This window comes from Octopus bimaculoides, chromosome 11, assembly GCF_046866305.1.
Source record: "Octopus bimaculoides isolate indiv1 chromosome 11, ASM4686630v1, whole genome shotgun sequence".
In the NCBI taxonomy this organism is placed as follows: Eukaryota; Metazoa; Mollusca; class Cephalopoda; order Octopoda; family Octopodidae; genus Octopus; species Octopus bimaculoides.
The window spans coordinates 17268370-17292369 of record NC_142938.1 but is presented as its reverse complement, the minus strand read 5'-3'; the positions used below and the strand labels follow the sequence as shown (position 1 = coordinate 17292369).

Here is a 24000-nt window from a genome sequence, read left to right as displayed (position 1 = left end):
CCGCGATCCTACAATCGCGAGTCCGCTGCTCTGACCACTGGGCCATTGCGCCTCCACAGAGTTATAAATATACCTTGGTTATAAACAATAAAATTTTAGTGACCTATAGACCAACAAAATTCTTTGGCTATTAACATGGTAAGCTGTGATTCTCCTTGTGAAAATTCCTATGATGAGCTAGAAAATATGATTAAGGTGATGCCAAAGGAAATATGACTAAGGTGATGCCAACATTTTAAGGAATGCATCCAGATATTTTAGTTATGTCTTCTAGTAGCTTAAAGAAATATTTCCAAGAATTTTTAGAAATGCCATATCGTCAGATGTTTAAGGAATTTTCCTGTTACTTTTAATGATTATTGCCAAAATTGAAGGTAAGTTTTCAATATTTACTCAGACTATCACCCAAAATTAAGGAATACTGTCAAGTATTCTTAGAGATGAGATGTCTCTGTAATTCATGGGCTGGAATCAGAAGATTCTTAAAGAATCTATGATCACATGTTAATCATTAGTTTTTGTCTTTCTTTTTTTTTATTTTCTCAAGCATACTGCATAAAGGCCATGACACCTAATATATGTTTATTTTTATAAGACAGTAGGGTGTAATTTAACCCTTTGCCTATCAAAAGGTTTTCATACGTTTGTCCTAAACGCCAATGCTTATTTTCAGACTTTTTGTTAGATCTTGTTTCATACATTCTGAATAATATAAAGTTACTCTAATGCTTGAAAAATTTGGTAATGTTTATCATATATGATGCATGTACGCCTAGGAAATATGTCCTAGGAAATATGCCTAGGAAATATGCATGTGATACATAGGACAGGCAAAGAGTTGGGGATTTAGTTGCTATTTCTAGCAGGACGCACGTCCACGTACAGGCTTCGACAATGGCTCATGAGATTCAGGTATGTGATTAACGACCTCTTGGTTTTGAGTTAAAATTTTTCCGTAAAGTCATTGTTGATTGGACCTGAATATATCACATGACCGTTCCATTGTAACTAGCTCTTAATTCACGCCAGCAATCAATAGTAAAAAAAAAAAAAATGCGCAACATCAAAATGGGACCACCTCACTCGTATTAGACCAGAAAACTGCAGGCAAAGCGGTTAGAATGGTTTCTAATTTAGACTTTGTGTCAGGGATTTTTGAGAGGAGGATTGTAAGTCGATTACATCGACCCTAGTACTTGATCGATACTTTATTTTATCGATCCCGAAAGGATGAAAGACGAAGTTGACCTCGGAGGTATTTGAACTGAGAACTTAAAAATAAAAGAAAAATAACTGAATTGATTATTATATTCACAAACCACATCTAGTCTCTAGAGTGTCAGTAACTCAGGTATTTTCCTTTCCCAAAAACAATGCATTCAAAAATGTGTACGAAAAAAAAAAAACGTAGTCGAAAGATAATGTGTTAAAGAACGAAATGTAAATATCAAGGGAAGTAATTGCTATTTGCAAGGAAACAGAGTTATTTGCACTTGACCACTAACAACTATCTAGCTCGCAAATCTTCACCTAATATTAAGTGAACGTGTTTCCATTCGTCCTTTTATTAAGAAGAAAACAAAATAGAGTTTTTATCTCTGTAATACTTTTTTCTTCGCCAGAGAGTTAAACCATCTTAATTCTATTTGGCAAATTGCGCGCGGGCGTGGTAAGAAGCTTGATGCCTAAACATATGGTTTCAGGTTCAGTCCCACTGTGTGTCTTCTACTATAGCCTCCGGCCGACCAAAACCTTGTGAGAGGATCTAGGAGATGGAAAGTGAAAGAAGTCTGTCGTGTACATCTGATATATAAAATGTAATTTAGATTCGGTTGAATTAGGTACTTAAATTGAGGCACCTTGTTAGGACGAACTTATTTGCACACTCAGACAATATTAGATGGTTATCAAACTCTACATAGAGTTTCATAATACCAAACAGCTTTCGATTATGTTCTTTTTTTTTTCGTACACACATTTTTGAATACGTTGTTTTTGGGTAAAGAAAATACCTGAGACTAGATGTGGTTTGTATATATAATAATCAATTCAGTTATAACATCAGATGACCGCATAGATTGCAAGCATAAAGGACAAATTAGATATTTAAACATATTCATATTATCAACAGAGAGCAAATATTTACAATGTAAATATGTGCTCTCTATTGATGATATACGGTCATCTGATGAGAACGGTTTGCTTTGTAACGATGTAATGCTTTTATTGATTAATTAAAGGAATCGCTCGAAATGGCGATAATTAATCATCTAATATTGTTTGAGTGTGCAAATAAGTTCGTCATAACAAGGTGTCTCAATTTAAGTACCTAATTCAACTGAATCTAAATTACATGATATATATATATATATATGCACACATACATGTATCAGTGTTCATCATTTTATCACTTTATTATCTCTGAGCGCTTAAGACATAAAACACGACGGGTCACGATCGTGGTCGACAGGTCACAATCGTGGCTCAGATAGACACATCTAATTTATGAGCGTTTGTTGAAATGTCTGTCAAGAGATAGTACAACTAATAACTTTTCAGATGATGTAAAACTTTCCACCATTTTAACTATTTTTTTTTTGTTTTTTTTATGTGTGCATAGAAGTCTCATTTTCATAAAATGTGCTCAGCAGTCCATGCTATGTAAGTCCAAATCCCAGAGCTTTATGGGTTAATTTTATTCTTCCATTGTTTTGCACTTTTTTTCTAAATAATCCTTAATGAAACAAAACATAAAACTTGACCAAATAATATTCCTGATTACTATTTCGAATTGAGATTGACGAACAACTCGGAACCCAAACTAGATATGGTAAGGCATTTAATTTGACTAATTTTTTCCGCTGCTTCATCATCTCTGTATATATAGTTGAGCAGTTTGATCAGAGTTATCAGCCCTTAGTATTTATAAATCAAGTTTTCCCATTGAGCGAAAGTAATCGTGACGTACTTTTACATTTCTGAAAGGTCTTTTAAGACATAAGCGGAATAAAATGATTTTGTCGAGAATCGAAATCTTCTGGTGAATTTGAACTCAGATCACCAGATACTTTTTCTTCTACGATGCTGGCCAAGTTATGAAAACCGCACTTGTTCAACCATCTGTCCTGGAGAGAACTCAAACGCAACATAGCAACATTTTTTTTTATGAGTTAATAAACTTTCGCCCTCGGATTGTTACATAGATTATCCCATATATTTTGACAAGTTTCTCCTGCATGCGTCATTTCTCTTTACTTCTGTCACTCCATAACACGGTGATAACTATGTGTGACACACCCCACCGAATGATTTATTAGCGACAGTAAAATGGCCATCAATGACTTCTAGAAGCCCTTCCAAACTAGCGAGATTAATGTGGCTGATGCGGAGACTGAATATCTGCCGGAAATATATTGTCGAGGCTGAGCCAGGGACAGAGCTTCTAAATGGCATCTCAAGCTGCTAAATCCTTCTCATACCCTAACGTCTTAAAAAACAATCGGATAACGCAGTCCAAGGTATACTAAGTTTGAGAAAAGATGAGTTGGTAACGATTGAAATGTTTTTGATCATAGGTCTGTTTAATCATGTTTGATTGAAGAGAGGGCGGACAACAACATGGATGAAAAAGGAACTAAACATTTGATCGAAATACTTGCCACAGAGGTAACTTTTCTAAAGGTTTACCTAAGGCCTAGGCGGTATTGCTAAACGGGACAGTATTAGAAAAGTTGTCATCCTTCTATAACACTCACCAGATAATCTATTCGACAGATAGAGGTTAAACTACTTAACCTCGTTGACCCTTTACCTGTCCAAAACATTTTCATAGGTTTGCCCTTAACGTCCATGCTTGCTTTCAGATTTCTAGTTAGCCCTTGTTTCATACATTGAATAATATAAAGCTTTTTTTTCATAAGTTACAAGTTACTCTAACACAGTGATTCCCAATGTGGAGAATACGCCCCACCGGTGAGGTCTGGGAAAATTGTGGTGGGAGTGTGGGATCCAATTTTTTAGTGGCTGTGTGGTAAGTAGCTTGCTTACCAGCCACATGGTTCTGGGTTCAGTCCCACTGCGTAGCACGTAGGGCAAGTGTCTTCTACTATAGCCTCGGGCCGACCAAAGCCTTGTGAGTGGATTTGGTAGACGGAAACTGAAAGAAGCCCGTCGTATATATGTATGTATATATATGTGTGTGTGTGTGCGTGTATGTTTGTGTGTCTGTGTTTGTTCCCCCAACATCGCTTGACAACCGATGCTGGTGTCTTTACGTCCCAGTAACTTAACGGTTCGGCAAAAGAGACCGATAGAATAAGTCCTGGGGTCGATTTGCTCGACTAAAGGCGGTGCTCCAGCATGGCCACAGTCAAATGACTGAAACAAGTAAAAGAGTATATGGAATTGTGAAAATCTTTTTTTCCCCAGCAACCATAGTACACCAGTACTGAGCGTAGCCAAACCAATCCCTCTAGCCAAGCATACTGTGTGAAGACTGCTACTGTATGGCGCTATTCGGATCTTTTTTAAAACGGGGGCCACATTTTTCATTTACGAAACACTTTGAAACTTGGAACACTGGTAGAATGTGTCATATAAAACATTTTTTTCTCTTAGTCTTCTTTTAAAAAAAGAAATCCATAAGTTATTCCATGGGAAAGTTGTCGTATTTCTGTAATTTCAACCAATCACTGACGTCCATTCAGCCGATATACATTAAGTGCCGACTACATAAACAAACGATTCTGAAACAATTAACCCTAACCCTAACCCTACGGTTAGGGTTAAAGCAAATTTAAAATGAAAAAAGCAAATAAAACGAAGGTATGGAGATTAAATACGCTTTACATCGCTTAATCAGCCAAAGGAGTAAATATAAACAACTGAATACTTGTCAGTGATTGGTTGAAATTATCAAAATAAGACAATTTTTTACATGAAATAAATTCGAATATAAAAATATTTTTCTGTTCTATAACACAAAATAGATAAGTATACGAAGTTTGAAAGTCTTTCCGTACCAAAAACACTACGTAAAACATTAATGAAAAATGTGGCCCCCGTTTTAAAATAGATCCCACTATTCTAATGTTCTAGTGTGAATATTTCTTAAGGAAAGTATATAATCATGAAATATTAAAAATATAGTTTTTTTTCTTTTTTTCCAACGACAGGTGGGGCATACATTTTTCTGGGAAGTTGTAGTGGAACTTGGGGAAAAGTAGATTAGGAAACACTGCACTAACGGCTGAAAAAAATTAGTAATGTGTATAATATATGATCCATAGACATCAGGGAAATATGTATCATATGTGATACATAGTACAGGTAAAAGGTTGAAGCTATCTTTCGACAATCGACGCTCATAGTCCATTATAGATAAGTGTGTAGGGGGAAAAACATAGCCATTTCTAATAAATCTAAGATGCCCCCCACCCCCGCAGTAGAAAGAATTATATGAAGGCAAATTCCAGTTTGCCTTCCTTTTAAAATACTGAGGACATACAATTCATTTTTTTTTTCTTTGTAGTGGAGAGCATTAAATTTCTTAGCTTGAGAACAATAATAACAATAATATGCCGATCGAGGTCAACTCTGCATTCCATACTCCTGAGGTCGATGGAACGCCTTGGACGTGACTAGAATTAACAATACGGGACGAAATCGCTAAGCAGTGACGTGTATAAACACAAACTTGTTACCAGTTCAAAAATGCATGAAACCCACAATAAACCATTCACTATATTTTGTCACGGAGAAAATTCCTCGCTGCAGATAGATAGGTTCACAGCGAACTGACTCGGTGTGTTTACTCCACCCACCTGTCCCCAGCGAGAAATTTTCTTCATGGCAAAATATAGTGAAAAATGGTTTCTTCCAGGTTCGAATATACTTGAAACACTTTTGAACTGGTAACAAGTTTGTATTTAGAATTAACAATATACAAGGTTAAGACATTCCTGTTACAGTGAGAAGAGAGGAATGGAACGGGAGAGAGATTTGTTGTCGAGGGTTCCAGTCGATCCGGATCAACGGAACAGCCTGCTCGTGAAATTAACGTGCAACTGGCTGAGTACTCCACAGACACGTGTACCCTTAACGTAGTTCTCGGGGATATTCAGCGTGACACAGTGTGACAAGGTTGACCCTTTGAATTACAGGCACAACAGAAACAGGAAGTAAGAGAGAGAAAGTTGTGGTGGAAGAGTACAGCAGGGTTCGCCACTACCCCCTGCCGGAGCCTCGTGGAGCTTTAGGTATTTTCGCTCAATAAACACTCACAACGCCCGGTGTGGGAATCTAAACCGCGATCCTATGACCGCGAGTCCGCTGCCCTAACCACTGGGCCATTGCACCTCCACTGGGAGAGAGATAACAACTGTGTTCGAAAACGATGGTAGGATGGGGGGTGCGAAATGACCTTTGCGTGGAGAGTTATTGTACTCAGAGTTGGGAGAGTGGCATAACTCCCGGAAAGCAAGAGAAAACAGAAAGTGAAATGAATTGTGAGAAGAAGAGATAAAAGAAAAAGGAAGGAACTGATTAATCCCAGTTTTCCAAGAAAGAGACCGCGTTAGAAGTCAATTACAAATGGAGAACATTAGTGACGTGACTGTGTCGACGTTCGACAAATCCAAATATATTAAACCCATTAGGTTACATTACAAACAGGTACGTAAATAGAACACATAGATCACCTTATTATTCTATCTACTTGAAAGTGTTTCTTGTCACGGCCTCTTTTATTAACTACCTCGTTCTTACTCGCCCCTGCTATCTCTGTATTTCTCGTTTACATAAGATTGACTAGATCGATTTCTGTTTATTTGTGTATAGCTTTGCATCAACATGTTTCTTTCTCTCTCTCTCCCTATTTCGACCCTGTTCATATATATAGTTTTACTCCTTACTCTCATAGTCACCCTATATTATTCTTTTACTTATTACAGTCATTGGATTGTGACCATTCTGGGACACCACCTTAGAGTTTAGTCGATCAAGTTTACCTCAGTACTTACGTCTGGCACTATCGTTATCCTATTGTGCCAAATCGCTAACTATAGAAACGTAGACAAACCAACACCGATTGTCGAAGCTGTGAGAGACATGAAAACACAGGCACGCTCATACACACATCTAGTTAGAAGTTACTTGTCTACAGTGTCGTACAGTGAAACTGAACTCCAAACCACATGGTTGTGAAGTGAACTTCTTAACCACATTATATAAGACTGGCGTAACTCGGGGATTGCACAACTACAAAGTGTGCCTGGCAATGGGTGTCTTTTGTTGTGATTGAAGAGACAACGGTAAATAACTGACTAGCCTGTATACATATATATATATATATATATATATATATATATATATATATATATATATATATAAATATATAGAGAGAGAAAGAGGGAGAGAGTTCTCTTACCAAATACATCCCTGTTAAACCCAGATCTGCCGTTTCCTTGCCCCGTTGTACCCTCTCCTCTATCATTCATCTGTCCATCACCTACACTTTTTCTACTCACTCCCAGTCCAATTCATTCCTCTATGCTACCATGTAACTGTGAACAGCATTGGATCTGTCTGGCCTTCTCATCTCTCTTACACTCAAGAATTACACCGTGTAATGAGCGATAGTATTGGACCTTTGTGTATTTTACTGCACCCAAATTCATTCTATTTCTCTCTCTCTCTCTTATCAAGACACATGTACGAGTGGTAGACTCTGATTTGTCCATAGCTGACATGCTCTACCATTATTCCCTCTTCCTTATTTCTTTATTGCCCACAAGGGGCTAAACATAGAGGGGACAAACAAGGACAGACAAAGGGATTACGTCGATTACATCGACCCCAGTGCTTAACTGGTACTTAATTTATCGACCCCGAAAGGATGAAAGGCAAAGTCGACCTCGGCAGAGTTTGAACTCAGAACGTAGAGATAGACGAATTACCGCTAAGCATTTCGCTCTGCGAGCTAACGTTTCTGCCAGGTCGCCACCGTAATTCCCTCTTCCTTAGGCCATCTCTTGTTGGTAAAATTACACACTCTCTCTCTCTCTCTCTCTCTCTCTCTCTCTTTCTCTCTCTTTCTCTCTCTCTCTCTCTCTCTCTCTCTCTCTCACTCTCACACACACACACACCAGCAAATATAGCTGCCTTTACTATCTCTCTTCCATTACCCCTTCTTGCCCTATGACTCTTCCATTACTCCACCTTCACTCTCCAAATCACACTGTTTTGCCCATCATTCTTTTGCTCCTCTCACCCACTCTCATTTGACCCAACTGTCATCAATCCGCTGTTCACTTCCTTTTGGTCATATTGCCTTGAGCAAATAGAGACACCACAGAGTCAAGAGAGCCCTTTAGTTTTATCAAGAGCATTCCAACCTATCTGGTGTTGGTTTTATAATAAAATGCACTTGGTACATTCTGTGAAGTTACTGGTGTTAGTTAGCAAAGGTATCCAGCATTAAAAATCCTGTCAAAATTGGAAACTACTAGCAAGATGTAATCCCCTGACCTGTTGAAGAACTGATTCAGATCATGATAACTTGTCCACCTTAGACAATATGGAAAGCAGGCATATTATGATGATGGTGGTAGTGATGAGGAGGAGAGAAAGCTAGGTGATGAGGAAGAGGGGCAGGTGGTACGATGATGATTTAAATATAAGATCTAAAAATATCAACCTTAAAACTTTAGGAAGTCCTTAAACAAATGCCAAGTATTTCTGCTGACTATTCTCAAAGCAACCACAGTAGCAAGCAGGAGAGAGTGCGAGGGGACTATATGTGCATGCATACATGAATGTGTGTGTGTGTGTATGCATGGTGCCTTGAGCAAGTGCCTTCTACTATAGCCTTGGTTTGACCAGAGCTTTGTGAGTGGATCTGGCAGAAGGAAATTAAAAGAAGCCTGTCATATGTATGTGCATATATCTATGTGTGTGTGTCTTTGTGTCTATTTTACCCCCACCAATGCTAGTGTGTTTATGTCCCTGTAACTTAGCAGTTTGTCAAAAGAGACCAATAGAATAAGTATCAGACTTTAAAAAAAATAAGTACTCGATATACATTCAACTAAAATTCTTTAAAGCGGTACCCCAGCATGGCCACAGTCTAATGACTGAAACAGATAAAAGATATATTCATATGTATGGTCATATAAGCTGGAACACTGTATGTGTTTACATGACTAAATATATCAGTGCACACATACACAAATGCATACACTATTACTCATACAAACACACACACATGACATGAAACATTTACACATCCATACATGCATGCACGAACATGTACTATATACAATTGTCCTATATCTCTCCTACTTCTACTCTTTCCCGTCTTCTGTCTCCCTTCTCTTTCTCTCAGTCTCCGGCTATGTCTCTCTCTCTCTCTTTTTCCCCCATCTTGATTTCTGTATTCGTGATTGTCTCACTCATGTCAATCATGCGTTCTGCACATGCTCACACAGGTAATAATCACAATTATATGTGTGTAGTGTGTGTGTATTTATAGGTGTGGTTGTGTGGTAAGAAGTTCGACTGAACCCAGAACCATGTGCTTCCCAGCCACATGGTTCTGGGTTCAGTCCCACTGCATGGAACCTTAGGCAAGTGTCTTTTACTTTGGTCCCAGGCCAACCAAAGCCTTCTGAGTGGATTTGATCGGCAGGAACTGAAAAAAAGTCTATTGTATTTGTAAGTGTGTATGTGTGTGTGTGTGTGTCTGTCTGTGTGTTTGTGTCTCCTTGTCTTGACATCACAACATAATTGTACATGATTATCACTGTCATACAAGCAGTGTTAATTTTCAATATTCTACTAGAATGTCTGGCCATGGGGAAATATTGCCTTGCTTAGGAACCTATGAGGGTTGGTGACAGGAAAGGCATTTAAAACAGCCATATCTGGCCCAAATATTCTACCTGTTTTATGTTCAAACTGGCCAGATCTTGCCTCTCACACCTGTCCTATAATGCCATTCTAAAAAATATACAATCACATTATTGAAATCTCAAAGTTGCAAGATAATACTTGATTAATTCAAAACAATGTGGATAAATAAGTAATACATTTGACAAAGTAATCTGAATGCTTAAGGGTTTATGCTTAAATTGGCCAGAGCCAGCTTCTCATTCCTATCCACTACCAAACTATTAGTGACTCAGAATCATGATAAGAGAAACTTGCTTAATGTACTGCACAGTGGAATTGAACCCCGAACCATGTGGTTGAATAACAAACTTAACCACATCTATACCTGCAACTAAGGAGACATATATGTTTTTTTTCCTGTTGTATTGTAGTGGTTAATAGTGATGTGATGTTGACATAGTGGTTTTGTAATGGTTAACATGATGGAGTGCGGTAGTAGGTTTATATGATGTATTGGTATTGTAGTGGTTAGCATTGTGTGGTGATGATAGTTGTAGTGGTTTTGTAATAGTTGACATAATGTGGTGTTGATGTTGTAGTAGGCAACATGGTGTGATGCTGATGGTTGTTGCAGTAATTGGCATGGTATAGTGGTGATGGTTGTGGTGGAATATAGTGGTTAACATAGTGTGGTGGTGATGTTTATAGTAGTGGTTAACAATGCATGGTTTTGAGATAGTAGTGATGTTGTAGTGATTAAAATGGCATAGTGCTGCAGCAGTGTTGTTTAGCTCAAAGTCAGCCCTGGTTGAGCAGACCTACCATCATAAATGTTCCAACCATGACCCACTAGTCTTTTTGTATGTCAGAGGCTACGTTGTCCAATATGTCCTTTTTTTCTATTTAAGACAAATGTGTGATTTTAAGGAACATTTAGCTATCATATCTAACAAGTCAAGTAACAGTATAATAGCTCTCTCTCTCTCATTGGCTCGGCCATAGTGGGATGTGCCATAACAGTTGTAGTTTGTAGAACAAATAAATCGTTGTTGTATGATGAAATCTTGTCTGCGTCATCATGAACGACTAGATTATAATTATAAATTTTTACCCCCCACTCCAGAATAACCGAGAGAAAGTCATAGATGTTTTAAAAGAACACGATAGGTAGGTAATTTCACTAATATTTTTTCTTGTGTGTGTGTGTGTGTCTACCTGTGTGCATATTTGTGTTTTTTTTTCTTTGTTATTTGCATGGTGTTGCAGGTAGATATTGGAAGTGTTCACATGTGCAAATGTATGATTGATGAAGCATACTGGTGACAGCCAAGAAGCAATGAGTCATCAGAGTCAGCAGGTTCACCGAGAAATGACTCACGAAAAAGATTCTTTATCCCAATATTAAAATATATGCACATGTGACATAGCTTTTATGTTTTTAGAATTTGAAAAATACATGTGCATGAGTAATGTCCTTGTAAATTAAGGGACATCTGATGCAAAAGTAATTGCATCAAAATTGCATCAGATATTATTTAATGAACTTGTCTGTTGCACGTATTCACACCTGGTCTCAGGTGTGATGGCTAGCTCTATAGCTTGAGTTGTGTTGCTTCCTGCTGCAGTAATCTATGAATCATAATTCCACCACCACCACCACCACCACCACTATCATCAAAGACTATAGATTAAACTCTTCCTCATCTAATTAAGCCATAATAAAAGAAAAAGTTCCATGTTTGTACATATCTTTATGCATGTATATACAAGAATTTATATATGAAAAAAATCCCAACTACCCAGTATGATGGATTTAGGCAGAGCATTTCACATCATATGTTACCATCGCACTCACTTTCATTTCATCACTCTCTCTCTTTCCATTTTCCATCACGTTGCTATATCTCAAATACTTGTGTTCAAATTTATAAAGCTATAAGCTATTGGCCTCTGACCTTGAGATGTCATAAAAGTGTCATTATCATCATCATTTAATGTCCACCATCCATGCTGGCAGAGATTGGATGGTTTCTGTGACAGGATACCCTTCCTGCTTTCCTAATGCCAAAGTCTGATCCTTAAAATTTTGAATTCCAGTTGAAGTGAAAAACTGAAGTCCAAAACTCAGTTGTGAATCTTCAACTTCAAATGAAAGTTAACTCTGTTATATGTATTGACATCCTACCACCAGTCATTGTAGAGTGATTAGTTTCAGGAAGGGAACCCAGCCATAGAAACGGAGCCATGAATGAAATGTATATGCAAGGTATGGTCCTCTGACCCATCGAGGAAAGTTGTAACTACAGATAAAAAATAATTCAGAACACAACAATCCATCCAACTCATGGAAAGCAAATATAAGATGTTGATGGTGGTGGAGAGGAGGAGAAAGAGGACATGGATTACTCTATACCAACCCCTTGTTTAAATTCAAACGTGTGTGTGTACATATGTGAAATCTGTGTGTGTGTGTATATACAGACACACACATGGGTGCCGTGGACAATCCACAATGTTTAACCTATAAAATTAAAATGTTTTGTAATAATATACAGAGATAGGTAAAGGGCTAAAAACTTCACTTTCCAATCATAAGGTTCAGATAGTTTCTACCATCATAGCCTCATGTCAATGCAAGTCTTGTGAGTGAAATTGTGTAGGATAGAAACTGCATGGAAGCCTGTGAGGTATGCTCTACCTGTAATTCAAAGAGCCAGCCTTGTTTCACACAGTGTCATGCTGATTTGCATGAGAATTACATTAAGGGTACAAGTATGTGTGGCAATATTTTTCTGGTGCAGTTGATAGTTGTTAGCACTCCGTCGCTTACGACGTCGAGGGTTCCAGTTGATCTGATCAACGGAACAGCCTGCTCGTGAAATTAACATGCAAATGGCAGAGCACTCCACAGACAAATGTACCCTTAACGTAGCTCTTGGGGATATTCAGCGTGACACAGTGTGACAAGGCTGACCCTTTGAATTACAGGCACAACAGAAACAGGAAGTAAGAGTGAGAGAAAGTTGTAATGGAAGAGTACAGCAGGGTTCGCCACCATCCCCTGCCGGAGCCTCGTGGAGCTTTAAGTGTTTTCGCTCAATAAACACTCACAACACCCGGTCTGGGAATCGAAACCGCAATCCTATGACCACGAGTCCACTGCCCTAACCACTGGGCCATTGCTCCTCCACGCAGTTGATAGTAGGCAGCATGGATAATGGGAATGTTGTTGATACTGATGACATCATTATCACCAAGTTTAAAATTTTAACTGTTAACTCCAAAGTTACTTTCAGCAATCAGTAACTGTTGTTAGTTTTTAAATACTGTGGTGTGTCTCTGTGTTAGTTTTGGCTTGTATTCTGTTGTTAATAAAGATTCTGTTGCTTTTTTTTTCTCTCTATGCTTGTAATTCATATTAGATAGTTGTGTTAAGAACTAATAGTTTTATATCTAATTTGGTTTTTTGATCTGTATTGTAATGCATTGCAATGGCTCTTTGTTGCAAAATGAATGATCAGCCAACAAGAAAGGGCCATACTTGTGTGACAGATGTAACAGTTTTAACCATGAAGTTTAAAGCTTCTATGTTTTTTTTATTGAAATGTGTATAACACATTGGTTGCCTGTGTATATTCTGTGACTATGCAGCCTTGTTCTTTGTTGACAAAGTGGCTTTATATTCTACTGTATTTTTGTAACCATATTTTTACTACTAATTTGTAGTTTGAAGTAATATATGTGTTGTGTTTTGTTTTGTTTTTTATGATACATTCATCCTCTCTATAATTAGGATACTTTTCAGTTAACTTTTTTTGATACCAATCTGCCTGAGACCACCTCTGGTTCAATGATAAAAACTTCTTGTTTCAAATCAAAATCTTCCATCAAAATTCCATATTAATTTATGACCCAGACACCAGCTTAACCCATTCCCTACCAGTGATCTCATATGAGATCACTTAAAGATTACAAATTTCGTAATTATCTGTCAATATTTACACATATCTAAACTTTTTGCTATATCTCTGATATTCAAATGAGGTTTGCTAATTTTTCACCCAATATCTCGCTTATTTCTATTTAAAATGTTATTTTGAAATGTTATTTTAATCATTCCAGCGTGTTTCTAAGGCTGTTTTATGCTAGAAATCAAAGTTTCGTAAAAAAAAATTCCAGTTAATAGAATTATGGGAGGTAATGGGTTAATAATAAGTTTATTTTTATACTAAATTCATCATTATTTTCAAAAAATAAAGGTAGTGTATTCCAACAATCTGATAACTAAATATGATAACTGAAGGGTTAAAGTAATCTGAACTAAAATCTTCCACCAGAATTTCATGTTAATTCATGTTCCAAACACCCTCTTAATAACAACAAGGTTATTTTACTAAATTCTTCATTTAGTAGGAGTGGCTGTGTGGTAAGTAGCTAGCTTACCAACCACATGGTTCCGGGTTCATTCCTACTGCATGGTATCTTGGGCTAGTGTCTTCTACTATAGCCTCGGGCCGACCAAAGCCTTGTGAGTGGATTTGGTAGACGGAAACTGAAAGAAGCCTGTCGTATATATGTATATATATATATATATATATATGTTTGTGTGTCTGTGTTTTTGTCCCCCCAGCATCGCTTGACAACCGATGCTGGTGTGTTTACGTCCCCGCAACTTAGTGGTTCGGCAAAAGAGACCGATAGAATAAGTACTAGGCTTCCAAAGAATAAGTCCTGGGGTCGATTTGCTCGACTAAAGGCAGTGCTCCAGCATGACCGCAGTCAAATGACTGAAACAAGTAAAAGAGTAAAAGAGAGTAAAGAGAGAGTTGGTTGTTTACTTTTTTATTTCTGAGTGTGAATCATACTATACAATAAGAATCAAAAACTAAAAGAGTGAAACAAACATCCATCAACAACAGGAACTTAACCCTTTCTATACCAACTCAGCCGAAACCACCTCTGGCTCTGTAGTACAAATGTCTTGTTTTCAAAAATTCTGAATTAAAATTTTCCACCAAACTTTAGCCACAATTTATGTTTCTAACACTATCTTAGTGATAACTAAGTTATTTTACTAAATTCATTGTTATATTTAAAATTAATTGAAACACGGAGCATCTCAAAATAAATACAGTAATGTAAAACTCTACAAAAAAAAAAAACAAAAGCACCTCTGCAGATGAATGAAAGCTATCATTTGAGAATAGGTTTTAAGAGTAAGCCAAAGTATCAGTACCTTACTGAGCCAAACACTGATTAGGTCATGTCATAAGTTACTTACATTCTCATCATCACAGACACACACACACACATTCTCTCTGTGTGTGTCTCTCTCTCTGTGTCTCTCTCTCTCTGTCTCTCTCTCTCTGTCTGTCTGTCTGTCTCTCTCTCTGTCTGTCTGTCTCTCTCTCTCTCTGTCTGTCTGTCTGTCTGTCTCTCTCTGTCTCTGTCTCTCTCTGTCTCTCTCTGTCTCTCTCTCTGGAAAGTATTTTGGAAGGGTAACTGGATCAACATTTCCAAATTCATAGAGAAGGAGGTAGCTTAATGCTAAGTGTTGAGAGGTTAAAGTACGAAAGAAGGGACATGAACAGGTTCCTTGCTCTACAGGAGACACATGGCTACCTTGTATTATATGATGATGGCTGGGAATAAACAGGTTGAAGCTGGGAAGAGAGAGATAAAGATGTTGGTGACAAGATGTTAGAGTGTGCCCTTAAAGTACAAGAAGGAGACTAGGAAAGTGAGAGAAGAGGATGGGGAAGGGGTAGAGGTTGCACAATTGTGTGGGGAGAGTGAGTTATAGTCAGAAATGGGGGTAGTAGTGGTAGAAAAGGCAGAGAGAGGAGACAGTGGTTTGATTTCCGTCCAAATATTTAGTTAGAAAAATCCAAGCAATTTTTACTCCCTTTCATTTTTATGTGTATATATATATACTGGATGCGATGCGTTAATTTCTTTTGAGCACATCAGGTTAAGCAACAACCCATGGTGACTTCTTTAATAGAAGAATACAAAAGTAGTTTGCCTTCCTGACGCCATTCTGTCAACAAGATACAGACATGTTTCTCACAAATATCCTGGTTGACAGATCTTATAGAACTGGATATAAATACCCCAAGATTTTTTTGTTCAGTTCTCCAAAAAATCTGCCTAGGACTAGTATTTTATTTTATCAAACCCAGAATAGTGAAAGGCAAAGTTGACTTTGGTAGGATTTGAACTCAGAACATAAAAGCTGAAACAAATGCAAGTTATTAGTTCCAGCACTCTAACAATTTTGCCAAATTGGCCACCTTTGTACAAATTCCACCAAAGAAATTTTGCTTGCCATCCTCTCAGAGTTTGGTAAATAAATCATTAGTTGGTCATGTTGTTTAGCCCCAGGTCAACTTTGATTGAGCAAATTTATGATCAAGGTGAGTCTAGCAGGGGCCTTCCTGACTTTTTTGGAAGTATTTGTGACTACATTATTTAATGTGTCTGTCTTTTTTAAGGCATTAGGGTGTGATTTGTGGAAGATTTGCCTGCTATTTGTACTAGAGACTTCCTCGTTGATGAAGCACCAGTAATATGGTAAGATACATATATAGTCAATTTAGTCAATTGTAGTATCTACAGTAGAACAATTAGCATTGTACTTTGTGAATAGAAATTACTATCTCGTTTCTGCTTAGAGCTTATTTAAATTAAATAAAATTAAAGATATCAAAGGTTTGTCATATGTACGATAAATTGTATTTTATAATATTGATATATAAAACTTTTTTTTCTATAGAATGGTGAGGCAAAGAGTTGGGATTTTATCAAAACTGCTGATAGGTAAGATGGATATTTCATCAAACTATATTACTTTAGGATTCTTACATTCATAAAACTAATGGTGATAGATGTATGATGATGTATTTATATAAATGACAAAAAAATGGACGAACTAAGGAAAATGTAACTTCTTTTATGGTTTGGTGAAGGTAGAATTGTTTCACTTGTTACTAAATATTTATTTACTGTAAATTATTAATCATAGCTACTTTTTGTTTGTCCGTTTAACATCCATTTTTCCATACTAACATGGGTTAGATGGTAGTGGGGGCAGAGTGTATTTAAGGTAGGATTTTTTGAAGCCATACATATGCTCTTCCTGTCACGAACTCTTACCTCTTTCTCAAGTAAGGGATTTTTTTTTTCATTCTAGAGATATTCAAAAGCACAGAATTGGCATATGATTAGCCAAAAAGAACAAAGAAAAAGTTTATTAAAATCGGTGCTGATACACAACTTCCATTTATAGATTCCAGATGGTTATAAAGAGAAAACATAATACCATCTGTACTGAATCTAATAAGATTTCAATTATTTGCTTGTTGATTCTTGCATTTTCTTTCTCTCAAATTTGTGTTTTCCTCCAAAATGCCCACATAATACAACCAAATGTTTTCATAGATATATTTTCCCTTACTCGCTGTGAGCTGTCACTTGAATAGATGCTATATTGAGAGGATTCTGTAAGGCAAGGATCACTTAAGCTTTATAATGACTCACTTGAATCTTTTACATTTACCCAGGCTTATTTGTATATTATATCGTATATATTAAAATGTCCTAATGTATCCCCCCCTCCCTCACTACCGTTTTCCATCACTAGCAATACTTATGTGTTTATCATCATCATCATCATCATCGTCGTTTAACGTCCGCTTTCCATGCTAGCATGGGTTGGACGATTTGACTGAGGAGTGGTGGACCAGGTGGCTACACCAGGCTCCGATCTGATTTGGCAGAGTTTCTACAGCTGGATGTCCTTCCTAACGCCAACCACTCCGAGAGTGAGTGCTTTTACGTGCCACCAGCACGAAGGCCAGTCAGGTGGTACTGGCAACAGCCACGCTCGAAATGGTGTAAGCAAAAATTAGACAAATCTTAATAGACATATCCTCATCATTTAATGTTTGCTTTCCATATTGGCATGAGTTTAACGGTTTGACAGGGGCTAGTTTCTATGGCTGTATGTTTGATACCCTTCTTAATGCTAACCGTTTTACATCTGTGTGTGTAATTATTTATTATCTTATATTGATTATTTGTACAGTACTATAGAAACATTTCAGCTGATTTTACCAATTAAATAAGAGTTTGGGTATATTTATATCTCTATCTATCTACTGTCTGTCTGTCTATATATAAATATATATATATATATATATATATATATACATATATATATATATATATATATATATATATATATATAAAACTTAACCTTTTCACCTTTACCAACTAAACCAGCAAGAAAGGTTCCGCATAGTTGTGTGACCTGCCAGAAAGAGCAGCTAAATAGAATAAGTACTAGGCTTACAAAGAATAAGTCCGGAGAGTGATTTCTTTGACTAAAACCCTCAAAGGCAGTGCTCTAGCATGGTCGCAGTCAAATTGACTGAAACAAATAAAAGAATACTGATGAGAATGTTATATTTTATTTGATTTGATCTTAATTTTGAAAATTAGTTTCTATTTTGTTAGTTTGTATGCACCAAGAAATTTGAAAAACTGTATAATTATAATTGTTACCTATATAACATCACCTGTTATAGGACAGATAACACTCTAGTACAGTATATTACCTGTACAACCTCAGTCAATAAACTGTATATGTAAGTGTAACTATAGTTGCTTGTTTTGTGTGTAATTTTAATTTCTATCTGTTTGCTTCAATAAAAACTAAACATATACCTTTCTTCTTTACTTCAGTGTCTGTGTCTTGTTGTTCAACCGGCAACGACAAGTTTTGTTGTTTGTCAAGCAATTCCGTCCTGGTGAGTGTTTTTCTTTTTTTCTTTTTATTGTTGCTGTGGTGGTGGTGGTGGTGGTGGTTTGGTAGAATCCTTAGAATTTCAAACAAAATACTTTCCAAGATGTCTTCTACTGGCGACTTCATCTTTTTTTGTATATCAGTGACTGGGATGAAAGATAAAACCCATCAAAGGGTGGAAGAACTACTGTGGAGTCAACGGCCAATTCAATGAGTACCTTGTCGTGGTGAAGTGCCTGTGTGCTCTATAGACCCGGAGAGTGATGCTGGAGGGAGAGAAATCTTCAGGCAGGTTTTACCAGGCCTGACAGGTCAAAGGATAGGAGACAGACAAAACCTTAACAACAATAAATCGAAACGTCGGCTGCAGGGTGTGGATTTAGTTATTGGCAGGACCTAACAGATCAGATTCCTGGCTTTGAACTAGCAGGATGTCATGCAGAGGATCTTGAATACAAGACAATGGATGAGACACTAATATTCCTAGTCAGATGGAAACTGCAGGATCACATGGAGCAGCGCCCTGTGACATCTATAGTATGCACAACTGAAACCCTACTATGGCCTGAGGCCAACGAAAGTCCTGAAGGTGGATTTAATTGTGCCTTTTCAATTGCTACTACAATAGCTTATAATTCTTGTAGGTGGCTATTCTCATGCCACCTTCACCCAATCACACCTGACTTACATATCACCCATATTGTGTGTGCACATCTCACCAAACCCTGCACTAACCACTAAGGCCAATCCTTTTTTCCATGAGCATCTGGGAGTTTCTCCTTGCCCCTGTTTCCTGCTTTCTCTATAGTCATTGACTTGCAGTTATTCAAGATGAAGTTCAATATTAATCTTGCGGGTATTGGAGGACCTGAGATGGCTTTGGACATAACCTCTTCCACCAGAACTAATAGCATAAAAAAAAGTTATCTTTTCCTCCAAAAATGGGTACAGTGGATCTGAACCAAGGCTGTATTCTTTTGGTAGCACAATATTTTATCTTGTTTGTACCTAGAAAAGACTACATTGGAATAGTTTCTTTTTGACTTCTCCAGATAATGAGAAACTGTAATGTTCTCAGACAATCTATTAATAGTACTTATTCCTGAAAGTTTTGGTAAATTTGACATAAGCAGAATTAACTTTACTCAAATACAAAATGGGATTGATAGAAGACTTTTGAATTAGTAGTAACACACCATGTCCAATTGGAAGAGAAAGAGAGTGTAACCAAGATAGACAAACAGATTTATATGGACCACACTGCAAGAGCACAAAGAAATCTCTTCTGACTGCTGCTGCTGTTGATGCTGTACATTTTTACGTTTTATCTCTGTTATATTCTAAATCTTCATAGCCAACTTGTCCTTTATATTGAGCTGTTTTGTAGAACTAAGCTAACTTTGTAAGTGTTATCAAACTATTTCAGTCATATACATGAACCGAAGTTGCATTCATGAAGAGAAAGGAGTTAAGAAGATTGACTCGACAAAGTACACTGGTGAACTAGGAATAACAACCGAATTGTGTGCTGGCATAGTAGATAAAAATATCTCCTTACAGGAAGTTGTCCAGGCAGAGATCCTTGAAGAATGTGGATACAAAGTACCTTTGGATAATATTGAAAGAGTTGTGTCATACAGGTAAGGAAAAAAAAGGTTCCCTCAACCATTTAAAATCTTAGGAATTTAAATGTTGATGTTAAATTACATATTTATCTTTACATTCAGTTCTCTTGCATTAAAAATTTTTAAATATCCCCCACACAGACACACATACATACCTACACTGTCAGGCTGATTCATAGGTAATAGTGATTGTTATTTACTCCATGCTGGTGCCAAGTTTTGTAACTTGGTACCAAGATGCTGATGTTATCTAACTTTGTTTATTCATCTGGTGCCATCTAAGATTAACAGTGTTATGTGAGAATTAAGTGTCTTTACCATATAGACATTACATAGAGCTGTTCTACTAGGTTCAACACTCTGTCAACTCAGAAATCTAACCACAATAGCATATTAAGTCATCAGGACACAGTATAAACATAATTTCATGTGTTTTTGATGTTGTCAAAAGTTAGTTGTTTATAAGTATAGTGCTGGCCCAACTCTTGATTCTTCTACTCTTTTCATACAATAAAAATGGTAGTGTGTGCTAATGACACTGATATTTTTCTAGCATTGTAGTTGCTTAATAAGTTAAATCATACTATTCTCTGGTGCCTATTTTTATGTCTTCACCATTAATTACTATAATGTAGTGATTCTAAGAGAACTTGAACTACTACATTTTGAGTGAACTTGTTTTCTGGTACTCTATCAATTTAGTCATTCATGCTCATTTTTTGCAATTATTCTTCTGGAATTGATAAAGCTGGTTAATTTTGCATGTTTCCATAATTCTGACATAAAATATTCAGGTTTTGATTTTTGGCATGTTTTATTTTGGATGATAAATAACAAGAGAGGTACCCATCTCTTCTGCTGGTATCCCTCTCTTCTCCAGTGACTCATGGAAATTTTGTTAGTTATCAAGACTAAGTCTTAATATCATACCATGAATCCTCTTCTTTCCATGTACAGTGGTGAACAGTGCCTTGCAGTCATCCAGATTAATTTTATAGTATTTGTCTATCATGCTACATGAATTGATCTATAGATATGGCTTAGAAAGAAGTAGGCTGTGATGGTTGATTTGCTCTGGCTACATGAAGGCATCATCATCATCATCATCATCGTTTAACGTCCGCTTTCCATGCTAGCATGGGTTGGACGATTTGACTGAGGACTGGTGAAACCAGATGGCTACACCAGGCTCCAGTCTGATTTGGCAGAGTTTCTACAGCTGGATGCCCTTCCTAACGCCAACCACTCAGAGAGTGTAGTGGGTGCTTTTACGTGTCACCCGCACGAAGGCCAGTCAGGCGGTACTGGCAACAGCCACGCTCAAAATGGTGTATTTTATGTGCCACCCACATATATTTTTAAATATTTAACCTGATATTTCCTGGCACCTATTATACTTGGCTTTTAGATCTAAACATTTCTCTGTTGATAATGTCTTGAACTATATAATTCACAGGTTAGCATTTCGTGTCCTGTTCCAACTCTCTGTAGTGAAGGTACTTAATTCTCACATAAGACTGTTAATCTTAAAAAAAATGGTTGACTGCCTGAGTTGTTCCCCCTGATGTTGAAGCTTGCCTCAACAAAACATCAACCTGCTTTTCGCCAATAATTTCACTTCTTTCTGTTAGTCAACTAAAATTATATATATACATAGGCGCGGGCGGTGCTCCAGTATGGCCGCAATCAAATGACTGAAACAAATAAAAGAATATGTGTAAATATATATAAATTCAGCAATGTAACTACACGTGCTGTTGGCGATTTTTTTTTTTCTAACTTTGAACTTTTCCCTTTCTCCTTTTCAACGAAGAGCTATTCTTGAAACATCAAACTCTCTCTTTTCACCAAACATCAAGCTAATACATTCCTTGTGTACGTCCTCTTGTTCTTGGTTAATTTTATTCATTTATTTCAGTTGGCTATACATGTATATGTATATGTGTGTGTGTCTGTGTGTTAGTTTATATTTGTGCTTCTCTGAAAATACTGAGCTGTAAATCACGATGTCATTTCCCCTGTTGATAAATCATCTACTGGCTTTGCCTTCAAAGAAATGTGGTCCAAGAAATCCATTACTTGAAAAACAGCTAAAGGCTAGTGACAAGAAGGATATCTGACTGTAAAACAATGGATGTAAAAATAAATGTGAAATACATGTGTGTTAATTATCTCTCTCTTCCAACCCATTAGTTAACACTTTGCTTCTAGCATAACTGTTAAATGCAGAGTGACTCTAAACGCATACCGATGTGTTTGTGTGTGTGTGTGTGTGTGTGTGTATGCGTGCATTCACACATGTATAGAAACTTTTAGTGAGCAGTATAAACATCTGAAACTAACACTGGTTCTTTTTCTCTCTTGCAGAGGAGGTGTCAGCACTACAGGTGCACTCGTTACATTTTTCTATGCTGAGATCGATGACAAAATGAAGGTCAGCAAGGGTGGAGGGGTTCCAGAGGAAGGAGAGATGATTGAACTTTTGGAGGTCCCTGTGAAAAACGCTAGAGCGTTTGTGATGGATGAATCTGAGCCTAAACCTGGTGGCTTACATTTTGCGATATTTTGGTTTTTTGATACAAAATGGAAGGAGTGAAATATGTATATGTGCACTATATAATTAAAGATATTTGCATATTAATGAACCAGTCTTCAATCACTTTTCAATGTACACACATTAACATATACCTACTCACATATCTCATATATATATTTATCATATATATGTATACATATGTAATATGCTTATATATTCAAGTACCAGTAAACATTTGACATTGTCTAGATTAATAATAAATTCCTAAGACCCCCATACACCAGTGATTGTTAAACATTGTGTATCTTTTCCTTTGGAGGTAGACCCCTTCTGTCTTCCATAAATTATCTCAGCTACTTCTCAATTGCAGGAGCAGCTCAACCAATAACAATGATATCTAACATGGAGTATAACAGATTGGATCACATGTGAAAGTAGTGTTGTTCCAACTAAATTTCTCTTCACTCTTGACTAGGCTCCTTCCTCTCTCTTGTCCAATCTTTCCCTCCTGCCCTCCACTTCTGTACTATTTCTGACACTTCCGTCGCCTTTCTCGACATTTCGGTCAGCATTCATCACTCCACTCTCACCACCTCCATCCACTACAAACACACAGACTCACACTCATACCTCAACTTCTCCTCCTCCCAGCCTAAACACACCAAGCTCTCCATCCCCTATTACCAATTCCTCCATCTGCGCAAGCCTGCAGTGACAACCATGACTTTGAGACTCAGTCTCAACTCATGGCTCACTACTTCAGCCTATATGGATATCCCTCACCACTATCCACACCGCCAGAGAACGTTCCATGGACCGTGCATCTACTCTCTCTCCCCTCTGCACCCGTCTTCTGTTTCCCTTCACCTACCACCCCCTCCACCCTACCTCTCTAACACACCATTCTCCAAGCCTTCCGGCGACTCCAGTCCAGCCCCTCCACTTTGCACATCTTCCCTAACCGACGCCTCCTCTCCTTCAAACGAGCCTACAACCTATGTAACCTCCTGGTCCACAGTTTCTTCCCTAACCCAACCTCCCAACCCTGCTCATTCCCCTACTCCCGCCCACGCTGCCGCACTTGCCCTTACCTCTCCAACACCACCATCCTCACCAGCACCCATCATCGACCCTATCATTTGCCA

At 37.4% G+C, this 24000-nt stretch overlaps 1 protein-coding gene across 2 annotated transcripts; it reads left to right on the top strand.

Annotated features, from left to right (window-relative positions):
- The first annotated feature begins 5607 nt into the window (after positions 1-5607).
- Positions 5608-22964, top strand: LOC106881610 (uridine diphosphate glucose pyrophosphatase NUDT14). 2 transcript variants are annotated; one of them, XM_014932072.3, is made up of 5 exons: positions 5608-6672; positions 16664-16707; positions 18634-18698; positions 20121-20334; positions 22687-22964. In XM_014932072.3, exons 1-5 carry the CDS (start codon positions 6592-6594, stop codon positions 22913-22915), a joined length of 633 nt encoding a protein of 210 aa, XP_014787558.1. In that variant the 5' UTR covers positions 5608-6591; the 3' UTR covers positions 22916-22964. The 2 variants fall into 2 exon arrangements, with proteins under 2 accessions (XP_014787558.1, XP_014787559.1); XM_014932073.3 differs by lacking the exon at positions 16664-16707 and adding an exon at positions 11012-11055 and having other exon boundaries at positions 6458-6672.
- Positions 22965-24000: the final 1036 nt, after the last annotated feature.

Coding starts and splice junctions, on each gene's coding strand:
- LOC106881610 (XM_014932072.3), top strand. CDS start 6,592: ATGGAGAACATTAGTGACGTGACTGTGTCGACGTTCGACAAATCCAAA. Junction 18,699..20,120: donor TGTCAAGCAATTCCGTCCTG/GTGAGTGTTTTT, acceptor AAACTATTTCAG/TCATATACATGAACCGAAGT. Junction 20,335..22,686: donor GAAAGAGTTGTGTCATACAG/GTAAGGAAAAAA, acceptor TCTCTCTTGCAG/AGGAGGTGTCAGCACTACAG.